Source organism: Nerophis ophidion, unplaced genomic scaffold (genome assembly GCF_033978795.1).
Source record: "Nerophis ophidion isolate RoL-2023_Sa unplaced genomic scaffold, RoL_Noph_v1.0 HiC_scaffold_415, whole genome shotgun sequence".
NCBI lineage: Eukaryota > Metazoa > Chordata > Actinopteri > Syngnathiformes > Syngnathidae > Nerophis > Nerophis ophidion.
The window spans coordinates 12570-32482 of record NW_026907331.1 but is presented as its reverse complement, the minus strand read 5'-3'; the positions used below and the strand labels follow the sequence as shown (position 1 = coordinate 32482).

At 39.4% G+C, this 19913-nt stretch overlaps 1 protein-coding gene across 1 annotated transcript in view; it reads right to left on the bottom strand.

Annotated features, from left to right (window-relative positions):
• Nucleotides 1-2205: 2205 nt before the first annotated feature.
• LOC133548120 (FK506-binding protein 15-like) overlaps nt 2206-19913 on the bottom strand; it is a gene marked incomplete at its 5' end in the record, with an annotated part of 28214 nt that continues 10506 nt past the window's right edge. Inside the window, 12 exons of the mRNA XM_061893495.1 lie at nt 2206-2377; nt 4037-4131; nt 4443-4541; nt 4603-4712; nt 6903-6990; nt 7093-7193; nt 10117-10201; nt 10971-11072; nt 12749-12797; nt 12872-13014; nt 13126-13269; nt 15747-15815. Coding sequence (XP_061749479.1) covers nt 2221-2377; nt 4037-4131; nt 4443-4541; nt 4603-4712; nt 6903-6990; nt 7093-7193; nt 10117-10201; nt 10971-11072; nt 12749-12797; nt 12872-13014; nt 13126-13269; nt 15747-15815 — 1242 coding nt within the window. The remainder of the gene's footprint in view (nt 2378-4036; nt 4132-4442; nt 4542-4602; nt 4713-6902; nt 6991-7092; nt 7194-10116; nt 10202-10970; nt 11073-12748; nt 12798-12871; nt 13015-13125; nt 13270-15746; nt 15816-19913) is intronic.

Here is a 19913-nt window from a genome sequence, read left to right as displayed (position 1 = left end):
CACCCGTTTTACTGCCATGTCACAGACACAATCAAGGTATGTAAATAAACAATTGCAGAGTTTGTCTGTTTATAAAACTAATTTCACAATGTATATACTGTATCTGCGACTTACAGCCCAGTGCGGCTAATATATTGGGGAAAAAGGGTTCCTAAAATGTAGTGGGTGCGGCTTATATCCTGGTGCACTCTATATGGTCACTACTGCTTCTCTTGTTATATTCTTATTTTACTGTTATACTTTTATTTTCATTGTTGCTTTTTATTTTTAATCTTATTGTAATATTCTTCTATTTTGTTTACATTTATACGCCCATTATTTACTTTTTTAATTCGATCTCAATTCTGTACACATCTGCTGGAATTTTAATTTTCCTGAGGGAACTCTCCTGAAGGAATCAATAAAGTACTAACTAACTATCTATCTATCTATCTATCTATCTATCTATCTATCTGTCTATCTATCTAGTCTGGAAAATACAAGAATGTACATAATTAGTAAATGACTTAGTGCTGTTTGTACTACATGCTATTGTATTGGTGTCCAAACAATATTCATCATTTAAGAATGTGTTTTTAATTTGAAAAGGCATGTTGTATGTTAAAAGTGGCCTCATTTTGAGAATTTGAGGGATTGTAGAATTGTTTTATATTTTTGAAAATATTGATTCAATAGTCGGACATAATTTGAATGGGTTGGAGTTTAAATTTTTGGAATCGGTTGAAAAATGTTGATGTAGTACAAGTTTGATTTTAGAATGGGTATTTTCGGAATTCCTGGAATGTCGGGAAAGACTATGAATTTGTACCAAAAGAAAATGGGAGCATTTGTTGTCTCAACTAATAGGAATGTTTTGAAGGTGGAATGGTCAAAAACGGTTGAAAAATGTGGACTGTGAAAACTTTCTGGGAAGATGAAAAATGGCCCATGCATTTTCAATGGGCTAAATGTCCAGGAAAACCGTGAATTCTGGGGAATCTGGGATATTTTTTTTACATTTCTTTTAGGGGAGCTCACGATTACCGGTTGAGCCGAACGTACAGATACTTTAATGGTTGCGATCGGATAAAACTGGGGGCTGTGGAGCGCAACAAACTTTTGTGGCGGAATAATAATGAATAGTAAATTTTTTGGTTTAGAATCTTGAATGTGAGAATGTTTGGAGATTCACACAATAATAAGAACGACAATAATAATAATAATCATCATCATCATCATAACAATAAATAGACAATTTTTTTGGTGTAGAATCTTATATGTGAGAATGTTTGGACATTCAAACAATGATGATAATAATAATAACAATAATAATAAATACATGATTATTTGTTGTAGAATATTATATGTGTTTGGATATTCACACAATAATAATAATAATAATAATAATAATTATAATAAAATAATAAATACATGATTATTTGGTGTAGAATCTTGTAGGTGAAAATGTTTGGACATTCACACAGTATTAAATATATTAATAACAAAATAATAATAACTAGATGATTATTTGGTTTAGAATTGTATATGTGAGAATGTTTTGACATTCACACAATAATAATAATAATAATAATAATAATAACAAAAATAATAGTAAGTAGATGAATATTAGGTTTAGAATTGTCTGTGTGAGAATGTTTGGACAGTCACACAATAATAATAATAACGATATTAATAATAATAATAAGTAGATGATTATTTGGTATAAAATTAGATATGTGAGAATGCTTGGACATTCACACTATAATATTAATAATAATAATAAAATAATAATAAATCCTGCGATGAGGTGGCGACTTGTCCAGGGTGTACCCCCCTCCCACCCGAATACAGCTGAGATAGGGTCCAGCGACCCCCCACGGCCCCAAAAGAGACAAGCGGGAGAAAATGGATGGATGGTTGGATGGATAATAATAAATAGATGATTACTAGGTGTAGAATCTTATATGTGAGAATGCTTAGACATTCAGATAATAATAATAATAATAATAACAATAATAATAATAATAATAAATAGATGATTATTCGGTATAGAATTGCATATGTGAGGATGCTTGGACATTCGCACAATAATAATAATAAATAGATTATTTTTTGTTGTAGAATCTTATATGTGAGGATGTTTGGACATTCACACACAACAACAATAATAATAATAATAATAATAACTACATGTGAGAGCGCTTGGACATTCACACAATAGTTGTGTCCATGTGTCGGTGATCAAGATGGATGATCAGACATTATGTTATGCATGTGGTGAGACGAAGCACGGACCTTGTCTTGTTCAGCCTGCAGCAGTCTGGTCTGGTTGTGTTCACTGGAGGACTTGAGGGAATCATTGCGCTGTTCCAGAAGCATGTTGCTTTGTTCCATAAGCCTACACAAACAAGACTAGTTAAAAGCAGCTCACAGGTCAAATGCCTCCAAGGTAGCACGCAGGATTACCTGCCTGGCTCTTTGAAAGACTCCTTAGAAATTTGGTCCAGCTAGTCCTAAATGCTAAGCACTGTGCTAACCAGAACCAACAGAAGATTTCATGTTGCTCCTGCACAAGCTTTGCTGCTCCCTATGCAGTTTGCAACTAATAGTCAAATCTCTAGTGCTGCCGGTTGACATCCACGTGTTGTCTGAATATCACTCAACTAGAATTACTCCTGCTAGCACAGCTGCAGACACAAACATTGTCTGTTGCTTAAATTTCATTGACGTCACATCCCATCCATTAAATACGTGTGGTGGTCAAGCTAGCTCTGTTTTCAATGGGTACTAAGCGCCATTCATTTAGCCTTTCTACAAAAAAATGCCTACGCTTGTGTTTTTCCAAATATAAAAGCGACCATGAAAACAATATTCATATTTGCCAACCCTCCCGGATTTTCCGGGAGACTCCCGAAATTCAGCGCAGTTAATTTCGCGCTACAAATATTACTCTCATCTACAATTCATGTCTGCAGTTGTTTTTATGCTGTCAAGTCGATATTTTGTCTCACTATTTAGCAGTAGATGTCCCTGTTGTTCAGCAATGTTTGCTAGCGATATCAAGATTCAGTATATGCTGTTGAGATTTATTCATCTACTTCATTAATACTATGAAGGACAGTTTCTTGATGCTAACAAATATCACCAAAGACTCTATAATGTGGTCATCCGTGTCCAATAAAGCACTTGTCTTTCCTCCACAACAGAAACTAAGCTTTTAGTTTGTTATGAAAATGGATAATAAAAATACAGTGGATTGGACCAACAATCGAATATTTATTCATAGGACATTTAACATGATATTAGTTTATTTGCACAAGCAGGTCTTCTAGTTATATTTAGACATAGCAACCACAAAAGAACACAAAATAATGTATTTTATCTGTTTAGTTCTGAAACGCTACTAATATAGTAGAGAATAAACTAGATTGCATCACAGAAAGTTTCTCAAACATATCAAATGTTCAAAAAAACATTTTACAAAGTGATCACTGCAGACACACACAGTTCGATTTTATTCCACAAGATGATGAATGTGATATGTTTACGAGCCATTTTGTTTTTTCCCTGACTTTATGAACCACTTCTTTCTGGACTCTATGAGAGCTCTTTCCCATCTCTCTAGTTGAACGACTGGAACAGCCAAGAACAGAACAGGAATACAACATTTTCTGATCAAACTCTAAACTCACTCTCACTTGGTTTAATGCTGCTTGACCATTGTGTCAATGAAGTCACCAAGAAGACGTCACATGTGGGCGGTATAGCTCGGTTGGTAGAGCGGCCGTGCCAGTAACTTGAGGGTTGCAGGTTCGAACCCCGCTTGCACCATCCTAGTCACAGCCGTTGTGTCCTTGGGCAAGACACTTTACCCGCCTGCTCCCAGTGCCACCCTCACTGGTTTTAAATGTAACTTAGATATTGGGTTTCACAATGTAAAGCGCTTTGAGTCACTTGAGAAAAGCGCTATATAAATATAATTCACAATTCACTTCACTTCACATGCGACCCTCCTGTTGATGATTAATTACGAGGTAACGACTGGATTGTGACTCACCTTTGACTCTGGTTAATGAGCTCAGTGATCTTGCGGTTTTGGTCCTCAATACGAGAGTTCTTCTCAAACACTTCCTTCTTTAAACATTCATTTTCCTACAAACAGAAGAAATAGAAATGACAGGTGGCTTATTTACTTCACTTTTATTCATCTTTTTAGATGACGAGGCAACTGCACGCAAGATATTTTTCTTTGTACAGATGAGTAAAAATCCATAATCAGCTTCTCAATAGTTTTTCAGTTGAAGAACTACAGCATTAGACCGATCGTACTCGTTTGAGTGCACTAATCCGTGGTCAAAGGTGGACCATGGGCTCGGGCACTGTAGCCCAGTCCTAGAATGGCCCGTTGCTAATGGTAACCCATACAATTCATAAGGTGAATCACAAAAATATCTCATGTATACCTGGATGATTCGTTGGATGTTTTGCATGAGCAAGCAGGAATCCATTGATATAGAAGACAGACCCAAGGAGACGGTCCCTTGCCTGTGCAGCTCATCTATCTAGAAAACAAGAACATTGCTTGAAATAGAACATACCCTCTTTTCGCAAATGGATTTATACCTTTGATGCAAGTTGATCCACTTTGTCTGCTACTTTCCCGACAGATAGACGGATCTCAGTGTTGTTCTGTCGGGCCTCCGTGATCAAGAAAGAGTTCACGTCACCGGTGCCTGCGGAAGACAGTTTTGTCATTTACATGCTGCAACAAATGCTGTCCAGCCACCCGTTTCCTTGTGTCCAGTCAATAAGGCGGCGGCCTCAGTAGATATGATATAGATGATATGGATTCGGGAGTCCTGTCGTGAAGACCCCTCGCTGGACACCACCTTAAGGTTCCATGTCGTTGTCCTGCAGAGATTGCCGCCATTTTTTGGATGTGTCAGTATGACGACTGATTCTCGGTTTCCATCATCAGCGACTGCAAGTCCCTGATCCAAGCTGTCAGCAACCCCAACGCCACAGACCCCTCCATAATATAAATCCAATCCTCCCTATCGGCTTTCCCATCTTCAAAACAGATACAACTCATCTGGGTCCCAGGCCGTTGCAACCTAGCAGGCAAAGACCTATGTGATTTTGGTAGTCTTATCGCCAGACCTGTGTTTACTTCTGTATCTGAGAGTTTCGGCCACAACAGTTGCCTTCCTCAGAGGTTGTCACGTGATGTTGCTGTGGTGTGTCTGGTTATCTGATTCAAACAGTTTTTGGCGCTGTCTTCCTGCTTGTAGTAGCAGGCTGACAATGCCATCTGCAGTTTGACCTCTTTAGGACTGTGTCCCAGGTGTGGGTGAGTTGGTACGCAGTGCCATCTGCAGTCCGACCTGTTCAGGACTGTGTCTCAGGTGTGTGGAAGCTGGTACGCAGTGCCCTCTACAGTCCGACCTCTTCAGGACTGTGTCCCAGGTGTGGGAAAGTTGGTATGCAGTGCCATCTGTAGTCCGACTTCTTCAGGACTGTGTCCCAGGTGTGAAAAAGTTGGTACACAGCACCATCTGCAGTCCGACCTCTTCAGGACTGTTTTTTGGGTTTGGGAAAGTTCGTACGCAGTACCATCTGCAGTCCCATCTGCAGTCCCACCTCTTCAGGACTGTGTCCCAGGTGTGGGAGAGTTGGTAAACGGTGCCATCTGCAGTCCGGCCTCTTCAGGACTGTGTCCCAGGTGTGGGAAAGTTGTTACACAGTGCCATCTGTAGACCGACCTCTTCAAGACGGTGTCCCAGGTGTGGGAAAGTTGGTACACAGCACCATCTGCAGTCCGACCTCTTCAGGACTGTTTTTTGGGTTTGGGAAAGTTCGTACGCAGTACCATCTGCAGTCCCATCTGCAGTCCCACCTCTTCAGGACTGTGTTCCAGGTGTGGGAGAGTTGGTAAACGGTGCCATCTGCATTCCGGCCTCTTCAGGACTGTGTCCCAGGTGTGGGAAAGTTGGTACACAGTGCCATCTGCAGACCGACCTCTTCAAGACTGTGTCCCAGGTGTGGGAAAGTTGGTACACAGTCCTGAACAGGTTGGACTGCAGATGACGCTGTCAGCCTGCTACTACAAGCAGGAACACAGTGCCTAAAACTGTTTTAATCAGCTGACCAGACACGTCACAGCAACATCACGTGACAACCTCTGAGGAAGGCAACGGTTGTGGCTGAAACCGTCAGGTATGGAAATAAACACAGGTCTGGCGATAAATAACAAAATAGCATCATTTTTTTAAAGACCTAATGAACCTCTTTGGATTAGGCAACGACCTTGCCGATGAATAAGCCAAACTCCCTCCCCCAAGATGACCACTGATCGATCAACCCGCCATGCAATCATCCATAGGAGATGCCTCCCTCTGCCTTCCAAACATCCCCGTCTCATCTCCCAAACCCAAACCTGAAGAGGAATCCTCGTTGTCGAAAAAAGGCCACACTGACCTAATCCGTTTCTGTTACGGTCACCACCCTGTTCTCCGAAGGTGGCGTCATCTGAAGGGGTTAGTGTGAACACACTTGATGAGGAACAAGAATCTGCCGAACACCTCTGGCTATCATCGTCAACTTGGCAACTCCTTTGGTGGACTTCAAAGCCTCCCATAAGCGAGACTAGCGCTTCTGAGGATCATCCTCGGGTGACTAAGGTGACGACAGAACAGAGCAGAACTGCAAATCCTAGGTTTACCCTAGCGCTTCCTCCGGGCTGGGCTTGCCTAGGACACCTCATCAGGTAAGTCTTTGATGATCAATAACCTGAATTACTCACGTTGTCCACAAGATGGCAGCACACTTGCAGCAATCATAGTGTCAGATACTTGGAGGCAGGCTAAAATGAGCGCGACTCAAGTTAAAAAACACTTGCATACTACTGAACAGAGCCTTCTTACCTATGTGAGGGACAGCTGGTGCCTGGTAAACGTGGCTCAGAGACTGCAGCTGAGTTGCAGGCACAGAGCCTTGTGCGTAAGTGTAGGGCTGGCGGACCATATCAGAAAAAAGAAGCGTCTTTACGTGAGCTCACCGTTTTTTACAGTAAGCTCCAACGACACTGGGTAGGTGTGGGTGGGGGAGTCTCACCTGGAAAGCGCGCATGTTACCTGGCAACACAACCTGCGTGGAAAAGTTGGCGAGGGAAGGTAGCACATTAGCAGGAAGAGAGGGGTATGGATGTGGCAGCACTGCGGAGAAAAAACACAAACATACCAAAGTCACGTGGGTAGGATGAGAAAAAGCGCTCAGGACAGACTATTAACAATAATAAACATACCTGCAACTAAAATAATAAATCTTTATATTTTCCTACACTTGGAAGTATGCACTCATTATTTCAGTTTGTCCCAGGTACGCTGGTTTAGTCTTTTTTTTTTTTTGCTGTAAATTTTGTTATATCGTTTTTTTTTTTGTAAAGCTCAGACTAAGCCCCCTCAGCAGCCCAGTCTGAGAAAAAACTTCTTTATTACCCTTTTCCCACCTTTTACATCAGTGTTCCTGTTCTGTAACCCTCAACAATGTTTGTCTAATCTTGAGCGGGTTTGTGCTGAAAACAACATCTTGTTGTAGTTGTGCAATGACAGTAAAGATCCATATTTGACCTTTACATTTATTCTCATCTACCAACCTTTTTTTTTAACCATTTTTACAAGATCATTTACTGGCATTATTATCATTGAACATGTAAAATCTATAACATGTGTGACGCTTCAAACACCTGCCGCCACACACTCTGCTGTGCACTCCAGTGAGCTCCCCACGCAGCTGCACTCACTCTGCAATCGACACACCTGACGCTGATGAAGATTCCACTGCCTTCTTAAGCCAGCGCGTCCTGTGTTCCAGCGCCAGAACGTAGTTACTTGTACCTGTACAATAAGCCCTACACATCTGTAGCTTTTTGACTATGTGCTTCCTCGTTCTCTGTGTTTTCCCTCCTCTGTTCTGATTGTGTCGTGTCCTGTTCCCTCGTCCCTTAGCTACCCTCTGTTTTCTGGTTTCGAGCTGTGCGTCTCGTCTCCCGACATTCCCTCTCGCCTGTCCACGGACACTTGACGCCTCGCTCGAACCCTTGACCGCTTGCTTACCCACGGATCTCTGAGCCTGCCTTGCCCTCTCTGGACTTGCGCATCTTTCACAACACGCACCTTCAACAACTCCCGGTAACATTCACCAGGTAAACGCATCACATAATCACACACCACGTATTTGGTTTATTTACACAGGTCACACACTTGTGCTAATAAACATGCTGCAAGCTAAACGATGTCCCTGTCTCAGTGCTGTCTCCCTCACTGTACCGTTACCACATGCATGAAAATAGGTCATCCTGTAGCCACACCCCCTCGGGTAATATACTTCCTGCGTTGTGGCTTTTATAATCAAAAATATTCGTTCTCCCTGGTTACTAATAAATACTCTACAACAACAACTGCTTGGGAACTAACAGTGTTGGGATTGTAATGATCCAAACATGATTAGCAGCAAAGTTGTGTCTTGGAGAGCAAATGGCAGCGACAACAAGCAAGCTAGCTAGCTAAGATGGTTAGCTTGTTTCGCTGCTCCTGATCAGTCTCCCCGTCCTACAACTCAGTGTGGCGTTGAGGCGAGCACCTAAGATCAGCGTTCAACACATTTTTCTACTAATTTTTTTTATTTTCGTTTTAAACAAACGTATGGAGCTAGCAAATTTTGAAAAGTAGAGCCTGACTTTTGAGTGCTCTATATCTGGCATGCTTGCTTTGTTGGCGAGAAAAATGTCAACACGACTTAGAGACAGTCCAGTAAGAATATGCTTGAAAACGTCACCTGAAAACAAAAGGTCCTGTTTGATTGTATGTGAAACGGTACCCGGTATTTTTGAAGTAGCAGTAGCGTGAAAAAACAAACTGCCTATATATTGAACTATTATCATATACATCTGATTTATGACACAAAAATAATTCCAAAGTTTGCGAGTACATAGATGATCAAAACAGGAACAATAGATCCCTTCCCCATCAACAACGATGCTAATGAAGCAGACTTTGTGAGGGACAAAAACAATTACTTTGGGAAAAATTATGATCCAGAACTTTATATTTTTGAACCTGGACACAAAGAGGATGAGCAGTATGTTTTAGAAGCCGAGTGCTAAACGGATGTACCTTTATTGTGACAATATAGCTTTAGCATCATTGCTAGGTGCTAATCATACAAACTAACTGTAATAAAACAAACCCTTACTGTAATATTTCTACTCTCACAGAGATGCCGACCGACGGGACGCTCACATAATTCCGTTTAGATGAAGAATTAATCACATTCCTCACAAAGGGTTGAGGAAAGTAGCTGCAACTAGCGTCTTTTTCGCCATCTCGGGGGATGTGAAAGTGGACCAGCCTGACGGTCCACGGCCACATTTGTCTACTAGCAGGTGAGAAATACATGGATTATAATCTACAATTGACTTTTAGCAAGTTTGACACCAAGCAGAAACAGCCGCCGGCTCAGTGTGACAACACTCGCAGCGTAAGCTAGCATTAGCTCACTGCTAACAATGCGCCGCTAAAATAGTCCGTCTGCGTTAGCGCTTAAAAGAACAATATCACTGATATTTGGTTCAATTTCAGGTCACGACATGTAAATAGAGAGTACAATGAGAGGACCCTCCATCTGTTGACTCAATTGTTAAGATACCTATTTACCATTTAGAATGTATAAAAAATTTAAACATACGGGTGTTGTCTTACACAAGGATTGTGAATGACAAACAGCACATCACTTTACAATGTTTGCATATTTCCAGTATGACTGATCTAATAATATGGTCAGAAAGCAGAAGTGTTACTACACTGACGTAGAATCCACGGAAATTAATGAAGATACTCGGAGTGGAATAAAATGGCCGATTCAATTAGTGGCATTTTGTGACGGTATTTTCAATTACTTTGTGGAGTGTAAGTACAATTGATAAAGGATACAATGCAACAATTTAACGTATAAAGTCAACTTGTTTTTACACTCTGGTGCTATTTTCAAAGCACCGAATTGGGTACCCATCTTGACTTTTTGGGTGCTCATAGTCCTTCGAGATGCTGAGTGGCAGGAAGGATGCGAGACTCAAGTTACCGTGTGTTGGACCTGGGGCAGCAGTAGAGATCTGCACTGGAGACGGAGCAGTAGGTTGATCCTTTGTTGCTGCAGTGCTGGCACTCTGTGTCACATGACATGCTGTCAGAAAGACTTCCCAACACATTGTTCCATGTAGTAGGAAATTAATCCAAAACAAAGTTAGTCAATTTAATGCAACACGACCGCTAACTCTGTTTAGTGGGATTTTGCTCTTGCTTATGCATAAAGTGATAATAAATATTCACAACCTTATCTTTTTGAAGCGGAATATACTGAGGACGAATTACTACGGCTAGAAGCCAGCCAGAAGAAAGAGTGAGACGTTGGAGCAGATGGAAGCTGAGAGAGTGAGGTGAAAGTGACTCAGATGCTGTGAATGTGGAATTTAAAGCCAAGCTATTTAGACTTAAATTGAGTGCCCACCCAAATAAACTGGAAAAAAATGTTCAGAGCAAGCTGGATCAAACAGACAACTGTCCATCGAGTGAATTACTTTATATTGATCATGATACAGTACATACACTGTCTGGCTAGCTGTGTAGAAACAAAACATGAACTAATACTGTAATAGGATTGTTTTTGCTAAGCACAAGCAGAATTAATACGTACATTAGGCGCACCAGGTCATAAGGCGCACCGTTGATTTTTGACAAAATAAAGGGATCTTGAGTGCACCTTGTAGTTCGACAAATAGGGTCAATGATGTAGAAAATTAACCACTAGGTGATATTCAATTTCCATGATAATCATTGATTGTGTATTGCAGTGCATGTGTCTCCCTGGCTCATGAACACATGAGCATCTGCTCTGCCAGACAATAAAAAGATGTAGCAAGATGGACGTAGGCTCACCTCCACCTCAGAGTCACAGGACACCCCCGCCAGGAAAGGCAACATGGGCTGGCCCATCCTCGCCATGCGAGAGATCAACTTGGCCTTGGTGGCGTCTGGATGCTGCACACACAAAGAACATCATGTTAGCGCCAGAGCCAGACATTCATTCATCCGGTCATCATGGACGAGTTTGTTCCATTCATTCATCCAGTCATCATATATGAGTTAGTTCCACTCATTCATTGAGTCCTCATGGACTAGTTTACCCTTTTTAACCTTATTTTATTTGTTTCCGTTTGCCTTCTATATTCCCTCTTGTATCTTATATGAATTGTACATTCTACTCACTCTCTTTGACCTTTTGTTTTTACCTCCTATTTACTTTTTATTTACCTCATTTTATCTTGTATTTACATTATATTGACTCTTTTTACCTTCTATTTACCTTATTTTATCTATAATTTACTTATTTTGCCTTTCATTAAGCCATTTTCCTTAAATTCCTTCTATTTACCTTCTTGTATCTACCTTCTTTGACCATTTTATTTAACCTATTTGACCTTTTATTTACCTAACTTTACCTACTATTGAACTTTTTTTTTAACCTTATTTTACCTTTTATTTACCTTATATTACCTTCCATTTACCTGATTTTACTTATTTTACCTTCTATACACATTCATTTACCTCCATTTACCCTTTTTTAACACTATTTTACCTTTTATATGTTGAATTTGAACTTTTATTGGTTTTCTTTTACCTTCTATATTGCCCCTTGTACATTTGAAGTGCTTTATATCCACTTTGCTCAACTGTTTTTTGACCTTCTATTTACTTTATTTTATCTTGTATTTACCTTTTATTGACTCATTTTACCTTATATCTACCTCTTTTTATCTTGAATTTACTGATTTTGCCTTTCATTAGCTTTTTATACATTTTATTCCTTCTTTTTACCTTATTTGACCTTTTATTTATTTTTTCACATTTTCACTTATTTTACCTCCCATACACATTCATTTACCTCCATTTACCCTTTTTTAACACTATTTTACCTATTATATGTTTACTTTGAACTTTTATTGGTTTTCTTTTACCTTCTATATTGCCCCTTGTACATTTGAAGTGCATTATATCCAATTTCCTCAACTTTCTTTTGACCTTCTATTTACTTTATTTGATCTTGTATTTACCTTTTATTGACTCATTTTACCTTATATTTACCTCTTTTTATCTTGAATTTACCTTATTTGACATTCAATCTACCTTCGTTTACCTTTTATTTATCCTCTTTGACCTTTTATTTACCTTATTTTACCTTCTATTTCACTTTTTCTTTTTACCTTTTATTCACCTTTTATTTAATTTGTTTCACCTTTTAACTTATTTTACATTCTAGACTCTTCATTCACCATTTTTAGCCCAATTTGATCTTTTATTGGTTTTATTTGAACTTTTGTTGGTTTTCTTTTATATTCCCTCTTGTACATTTGATGTGCATTCTATTCACTTTTTACCTTTTATTTACCTCATTTCATTCTGTATTGGCCTTATTATACCTCCTATTTACCTTATTTTATCTTAACTTCCCTTATTTGCCTCTCTTTAACTTCTTTTATTCCCTCTATTGTACTTTGTTGACTTCTACTACCTTCTCTTTACTTGATTGGACCTTCATTCAGTCCACTTCTTCTAAACGGTCCAGATTGTATCAAATCACACTCATGAGAGGATGAATGCAAGCAACAGAACATGAATCCATAGATTGAATGATCCATGCTTTATTTCTGACTCACGGTCAGCTGCTCGTTCAGGGAGTTGGACTTCGCTCGTACAGGTGCGTCCCTGGAAGAAGAAAAGGAGGCGGTCAGAAAGCAGGAAGGAGATGGCGTGCACACCTTGATTGGCTTGAGCCTCACTCCGGTCTGCCTGAGTCCATCACACTGCTGGATTCTGCTGGCTCTGGGGTCACTGTGTCCATGCTGGGTGCAGGAGAGACCCCGCCAGAGCCTCTGGAACTGGCTCTGGCCTGATCAGACCCGTTCTCCTTGGAAAACTTGACCTACACGGCGAAATACACAACTGAGAAGAACTTCCTACTCCATGCAGAAGAAAGCCAGCGCTGTATGTCTAAAAGTGGAATAAAATCAAGATGGACGACGTCTGATCTCACCCGCTTGATGTTTGCTTGGAAAACCAGGGTACTGTTGGCCGGGACAGCGTCATGGAGCCCCTTTGTTCCACCGGCCAAGTGTGGTGGCACCACAATGAGACGACAACCTGCCTTCTTCATCCCCAGCATCCCTTCTTCCCATCCCTGTTGAGCAAACATTAAGGCATGAAAGGTGTGTGGAAGTGATGCAGGATGATGAGCCCCATCATTCTTTGTCCATGCGGTCCGTCTTTTTCAACACACACACCTTGAAGCCTTGGACACTGAGCAAGGAGGCGGGGTCAAGAACAACAATTAGCATCTTAATTTCTTTCTTTGAACCAATTTTAATAAAGCAGCAAATCTTTCTGAAGTAGTGTTCCAAAAGGTCCGCAGTGATGAACAATGCGGACACGTTTGTTACTGGATACTTTCTAATATGCCTTGGAGATTTTTGTATGTGTAAGAAATATGCAACTATAATTAATGCTTGTTTATATTGACAAATGTGCTGTTTTATTGTTGAGTGATTGGTACCTATGTCTAGCTTGTGTGCTTTTGTGTGCTTAGCTGTTGTGTAGCTGCTAGCTGCTAGTAGCCTATAGCCTTGCATGTTTACCTTTTGTAAATTACTCTAGTAAAGTAGAAAGAATTGTGTGTTTATTGGAGGACATTTAAGATGTCTGTCCAACTTTGTAGAAGTAAACATTTTGCTTGTATCGCACATGATATCACACACCAAAAAACACGCTGCAGGACTGCTTGTATCGCACATGATATCACACACTAATGAACACGCTGCAGGAATGCTTGTATCACACATGATATCACACACAAGTAAACAAGCTGCAGGACTGCTTGTACTGCACATGATATCACACACAAGTAAACACGATGCAGGACTGCTTGTATCACACATGGTATAAATGATAAATAAATAAATGGGTTGTACTAGTATAGCGCTTTTTCTACCTTCAAGGTACTCAAAGCGCTTTGACACTACTTCCACATTTACCCATTCAGACACACATTCACACACTGATGGAGGGAGCTGCCATGCAAGGCGCTAACCAGCACCCATCAGGAGCAAGGGTGAAGTGTCTTGCTCAAGGACACAACGGACGTGACGAGGTTGGTACTAGGTGGGGATTGAACCAGGGACCCTCTGGTTGCGCACGGCCACTCTTACACTGCGCCACGCCGTCCCCATCACAAACAAGTTTACACTCTGCAAGATTGATTGTATCGCACATGATATCACACACCAATAAACACGCTGCAGGACTGTTTGTATCGCACATGATATCACACACCAAAAAACACGCTGCAGGACTGCTTGTATCGCACATGATATCACACACAAGTAAACAAGCTGCAGGACTGCTTGTACTGCACATGATATCACACAAGTAAACTTTCTGCAGGACTGCTTGTACCGCACGTGATATCACACACTAATGAACACGCTGCAGGACTGCTTGTGTCACACACAAGTAAACAAGCTGCAGGACTGCTTGTACTGCCCATGATATCACACACAAGTAAACATTCTGCAGGACTGCTTGTATCGCACATGATATCACACACTAATGAACATGCTGCAGGACTGCTTGTATCGCACATGATATCACACACCAGTAAACACGCTGCAGGACTGCTTGTATCGCACATGATATCCCAAACAAGTTTACACTCTAAAAGATTGATTGTATCGCACATGATATCACACACCAATAAACATGCTGCAGGACTTCTTGTATCACACACCAATAAACACGCGGCAGGACTGCTTTTATCGCGCGATATCACACACAATAAACACGCTGCAGGACTGCTTGTATTGCCCATGATATCACACACAAGTAAACATTCTGCAGGACTGCTTGTATCGCACATGGTATCACACACAACAAGCTGCAGGTCTGCTTGTATCGCACATGATATCATACACAAGTAAACAAGCTGCAGAGTCGCTGGTATCGCACATGATATCACACATAAGTAAACATGCTGCAGGACTGCTTGTATCGCACATGATATCCCAAACAAGTTTACAATCTAAAAAATTGATTGTATCGCACATGATATCACACACCAATAAACATGCTGCAGGTCTGCTTGTATCGCACATGATATCACACACCAATAAACACGCTGCAGGACTGCTTTTATCGCACGATATCACACACAAGTAAACAAGCTGTAGGACTGCTTGTATTGCCCATGATATCACACACAAGTAAACATTCTGCAGGACTGCTTGTATCGCACATGATATCATACACAAGTAAACAAGCTGCAGGGTCGCTTGTATCGCACATGATATCACACACAAGCAAACATGCTGCAGGATTGCTTGTATCGCACATGATATCACACACAAGTAAACAAGTTGCAGGACTGCTTGTATCGCACATGATATCACACACAAGTAAACAAGCTGCAGGACCGCTTGTATCGCACAAAATATCACACATTTTACATGCGAGCACACATCACATAAGGGATATTAAATAATATTGGATCGGGAGACCCGTTGTTCACATCAGATCAGCTTCAGTTGAATAATACATGCAACACTAGACAAAATCACATCGAGTTGAATATCATGTTATTGTTCAAAAGAAATACTTTTATCTTACCTGAATGACTTTTCCAGCTCCAATTTTCAGTCGCAACAACTTTTGGCTGTCTTGATTGGAGTCAACCATCTAAAAAGGAAATGATGTCAGTGTTTCCCCTAGTGGACATCTGTGGTCACACGGTCATGCGATCACTCCTCTGCACTGCACACGTGCGGGGGAGTCGTGCTAACATGCAGCGTAGCCACGCTGACCGTATTACAACCGCTCCTCCGCATGTCACGCCCTGCTTGACTGTTTGGTCTTGTGTTTTCCCATGAGCTTACTTCCTGTCACACGCTCTTGTTTTTTAGTACAACGTTAGCGTGGATACCTTGCATGTTAGCGTTGCCAACCGGTCCTGTGCTTTCTGTGCAGTCCCACCTGCACTAGGGATTTGTCCTGGCCCTTATAATACGTTAAGAACAGTGCTGTCAAAGTTTACGTGCTAAGAAGCTAACGCTGATTTTGACGGCCACGTCGCCACGAGCTGAGTCAAGATTGCTACAAACAAAAAACAAGAGATTTTGGAAGATAAACTCTGCCAAGAGAGGGATGAAATGAGAAAACTGTATTTTTTTACTGACACATCAGTATGAACCATTGATACGTCGTGAAATTACTTAATATTTCATAATATGTTTTATAGTAAAACTGACTTAAAAACATGTGTATCAAATATGATACAGCAGATATAAAAGGTAATGTAACTCTAAATTAGTCAGTTGGCATTTTTATGCATTGTAAATATTGTCAAGCAACAGCCCAGCAGGCACAAGAAATTGATACAACATTGATTATACGTACATGTCCTTTAAAATTGAGTTCCAAACAACGTTGCAAAAAAGTTGTCATTGTAAATTAAAACAACGTTGATGTCCAACGTTGTTGGTTGGGAAATGACCAAATTTCAATGTCAAATTACTGTAACGTCTTACAAACGCATGTTGTTTCAACGTTGTATTTGTCCATCCATCCATTTTCTACCGCTCATTCCCTTCGGGGTCGCTGGAGCCTATCTCAGCTACAATCGGGCGGAAGGCGGTGTACACCCTGGACAAGTCGCCAATTCATCGTTGTATTTGTGTTGTAGAATATTGGTGGAAAAATTACCAAATTTCAACGGTCAAATCAACGCCACAATCTGACATTGAATAAACGTAGTCAAAAAGCATGTTGTTTCAACGTTGTATTTGTGTTGTAGAATATTGGTTGGGAAATGACCAAAATTCTATGTAAGAACATCACAACCTGACAATGATTAAACATTGTCAAGAAGTATGTTGTTTCAACGTTCTATTTGTGTTGTAAAATATTGGTTAAAAGGTGACCAAATTTCAACGGTCAAATCAACGTCACAACCAAACATTGAATAAACGTTGTTGTAGTTGTGTTGGAGAATATTGGTTGGGAAATGACCAAATTTCAATGTTCAAATCAACATCACAACCCAACATTGAATAAATGTTGTCAAAAAGCATGCTGTTTCAACATTGTATTTGTGTTGTAGAATATTAATTGGGAAACGACCAAATATCAATAGTCAACTCAACGTCAGAACCTGACATTAATTAAACGTTGTTAAGGTGTATGTTGTTTCAACGTTGTATTTGAGTTGTAATTTTGGTGAAATTACCAAATTTCAATGGTCAAATCAACGTCACAACCTGACCTTGAATTAACGTCATAAAAAAGCATGATGTTTCAACGTTGTATTTGTGTTGTAGAATATTGGTTGGGATATGACCAAATTCAAATCTCAAATCAACGTCACAACCAGACATTGAATAAACGTTGTCAAAAAGCATGTTGTTTCAACATTGTATTTGTGTTGTAGAATATTGGTTGAAAAGTGACCACATTTCAATGGTCAAAAAATCGTCACAACCTGACCTTGAATAAACGTCATAAAAAAGCATGTTGCTTCAACGCTGTATTTGTGTTTTAGAATATTGGTTGGGATATGACCAAATTTCAATCTCCAATCAACGTCACAACCTGACATTGAATAAACGTTGATAAATGCATGATGTTTCAACGTTGTATTTGAGTTCTAATATTGGTGAAATGACCAAATTTCAATGATCAAATCAACGTCACAACCCAACATTGAATAAACGTTGTCAAAAAGCATGTTGTTTCAACGTTGTATTTGTGTTGTTGAATATGGGTTTGGAAATGACCAAATTTCAATAGTCAAATCAATGTCAGAACCTGACATTGTTATAAACGTTATTAAAAAGCATGTTGTTTCAGCGTTGTATTTGTGTTGTAGAATGTTGGTTGAAAAATAACCAAATTTCAATGGTCAAATCAACGTCACAACCTGACCTTGAATAAACGTCATAAAAAGCATGTTGCTTCAATGCTGTATTTGTGTTGTAGAATATTGGTAGGGATATGACCACATTTCAATCTCAAATCAATGTCACAACCTAACATTGAATAAACATTGTTAAAATGCATGTTGTTCCAACATTGTATTTGAGTTGTAATATTGGTGAAATGACCAAACTCAATGATCAAATCTACGTCACAACCCAACATTGAATAAACGTTGTCAAAAAGCATGCTGTTTCAACATTGTATTTGTGTTGTAGAATATTACTGGGAAATGACCAAATATCAATAGTCAAATCAACGTCAGAACCTGACATTAATTAAACGTCATTAAGGTGTATGTTGTTTCAACGTTGTATTTGAGTTGTAATTTTGGTGAAATTACCAAATTTCAGTGGTCAAAATCAACATCACAACCTGACCTTGAATAAACGTCATTAAAAAGCATGATGTTTCAACGTTGTATTTGTGTTGTATAATATTGGTTGGGATATGACCAAATTCAAATCTCAAATCAACGTCACAACCAGACATTGAATAAACGTTGTCAAAAAGCATGTTGTTTCAACATTGTATTTGTGTTGTACAATATTGGTTGAAAAATGACAAAATTTCAATGGTCAAAAAATCGTCACAACCTGACCTTGAATAAACGTCATAAAAAAGCATGTTGCTTCAACGCTGTATTTGTGTTTTAGAATATTGGTTGGGATATGACCAAATTTCAATCTCCAATCAACGTCACAACCTGACATTGAATAAACGTTGATAAATGCATGTTGTTTTAACGTTTTATTTGAGTTGTAATATTGGTGAAATGACCAAATTTCAATGATCAAATCAACGTCACAACCCAACATTGAATAAACGTTGTCAAAAAGCATGTTGTTTCAACGTTGTATTTGTGTTGTTGAATATGGGTTTGGAAATGACCAAATTTCAATAGTCAAATCAATGTCAGAACCTGACATTGTTATAAACGTTATTAAAAAGCATGTTGTTTCAGCGTTGTATTTGTGTTGTAGAATGTTGGTTGAAAAATAACCAAATTTCAATGTTCAAATCAACGTCACAACCTGACCTTGAATAAACGTCATAAAAAAGCATGTTGCTTCAATGCTGTATTTGTGTTGTAGAATATTGGTAGGGATATGACCACATTTCAATCTCAAATCAATGTCACAACCTAACATTGAATAAACATTGTTAAAATGCATGTTGTTCCAACATTGTATTTGAGTTGTAATATTGGTGAAATGACCAAACTCAATGATCAAATCTACGTCACAACCCAACATTGAATAAACGTTGTCAAAAAGCATGTTGTTTCAACGTTGTATTTGTGTTGTACAATATTGGTTGGGATATTACTAAAATCCAATGTCAAATTGTCACAACCTGACATTGTTTAAACATTGTCAAAAAGCATGTTGTTTCAACGTTGTATTTGTGTTCTAGAATATTGGTTGGGAAATTACGAAATTTCAACGGTCAAATCAACGTCTTAACCTGATATTGAATACACGTTAAAATGCATGTTGTTTCAACGTTGTATTTGCGTTGTAGAATATTGTTTGGGAAATGCCCAAAATTCACTAGTCAAATCAACATCACAACCCAACATTGAATAAATGTTGTCAAAAGCATGTTGTTTCAACTTGTATTTGTGTTGTAGAATATCCATCCATTCATTTACTACCGCTTGTCCCTTTATTGGTTGGAAAATTACCAAATTTCAATGGTCAAACCATCCATTTGCTACCGCTTGTCCCTATTACTCTATAGTATTAGTTCAGATGTTATGATTAATTGTGTCATATGCTTTAGTTCGAGCCATAAACACTGCAG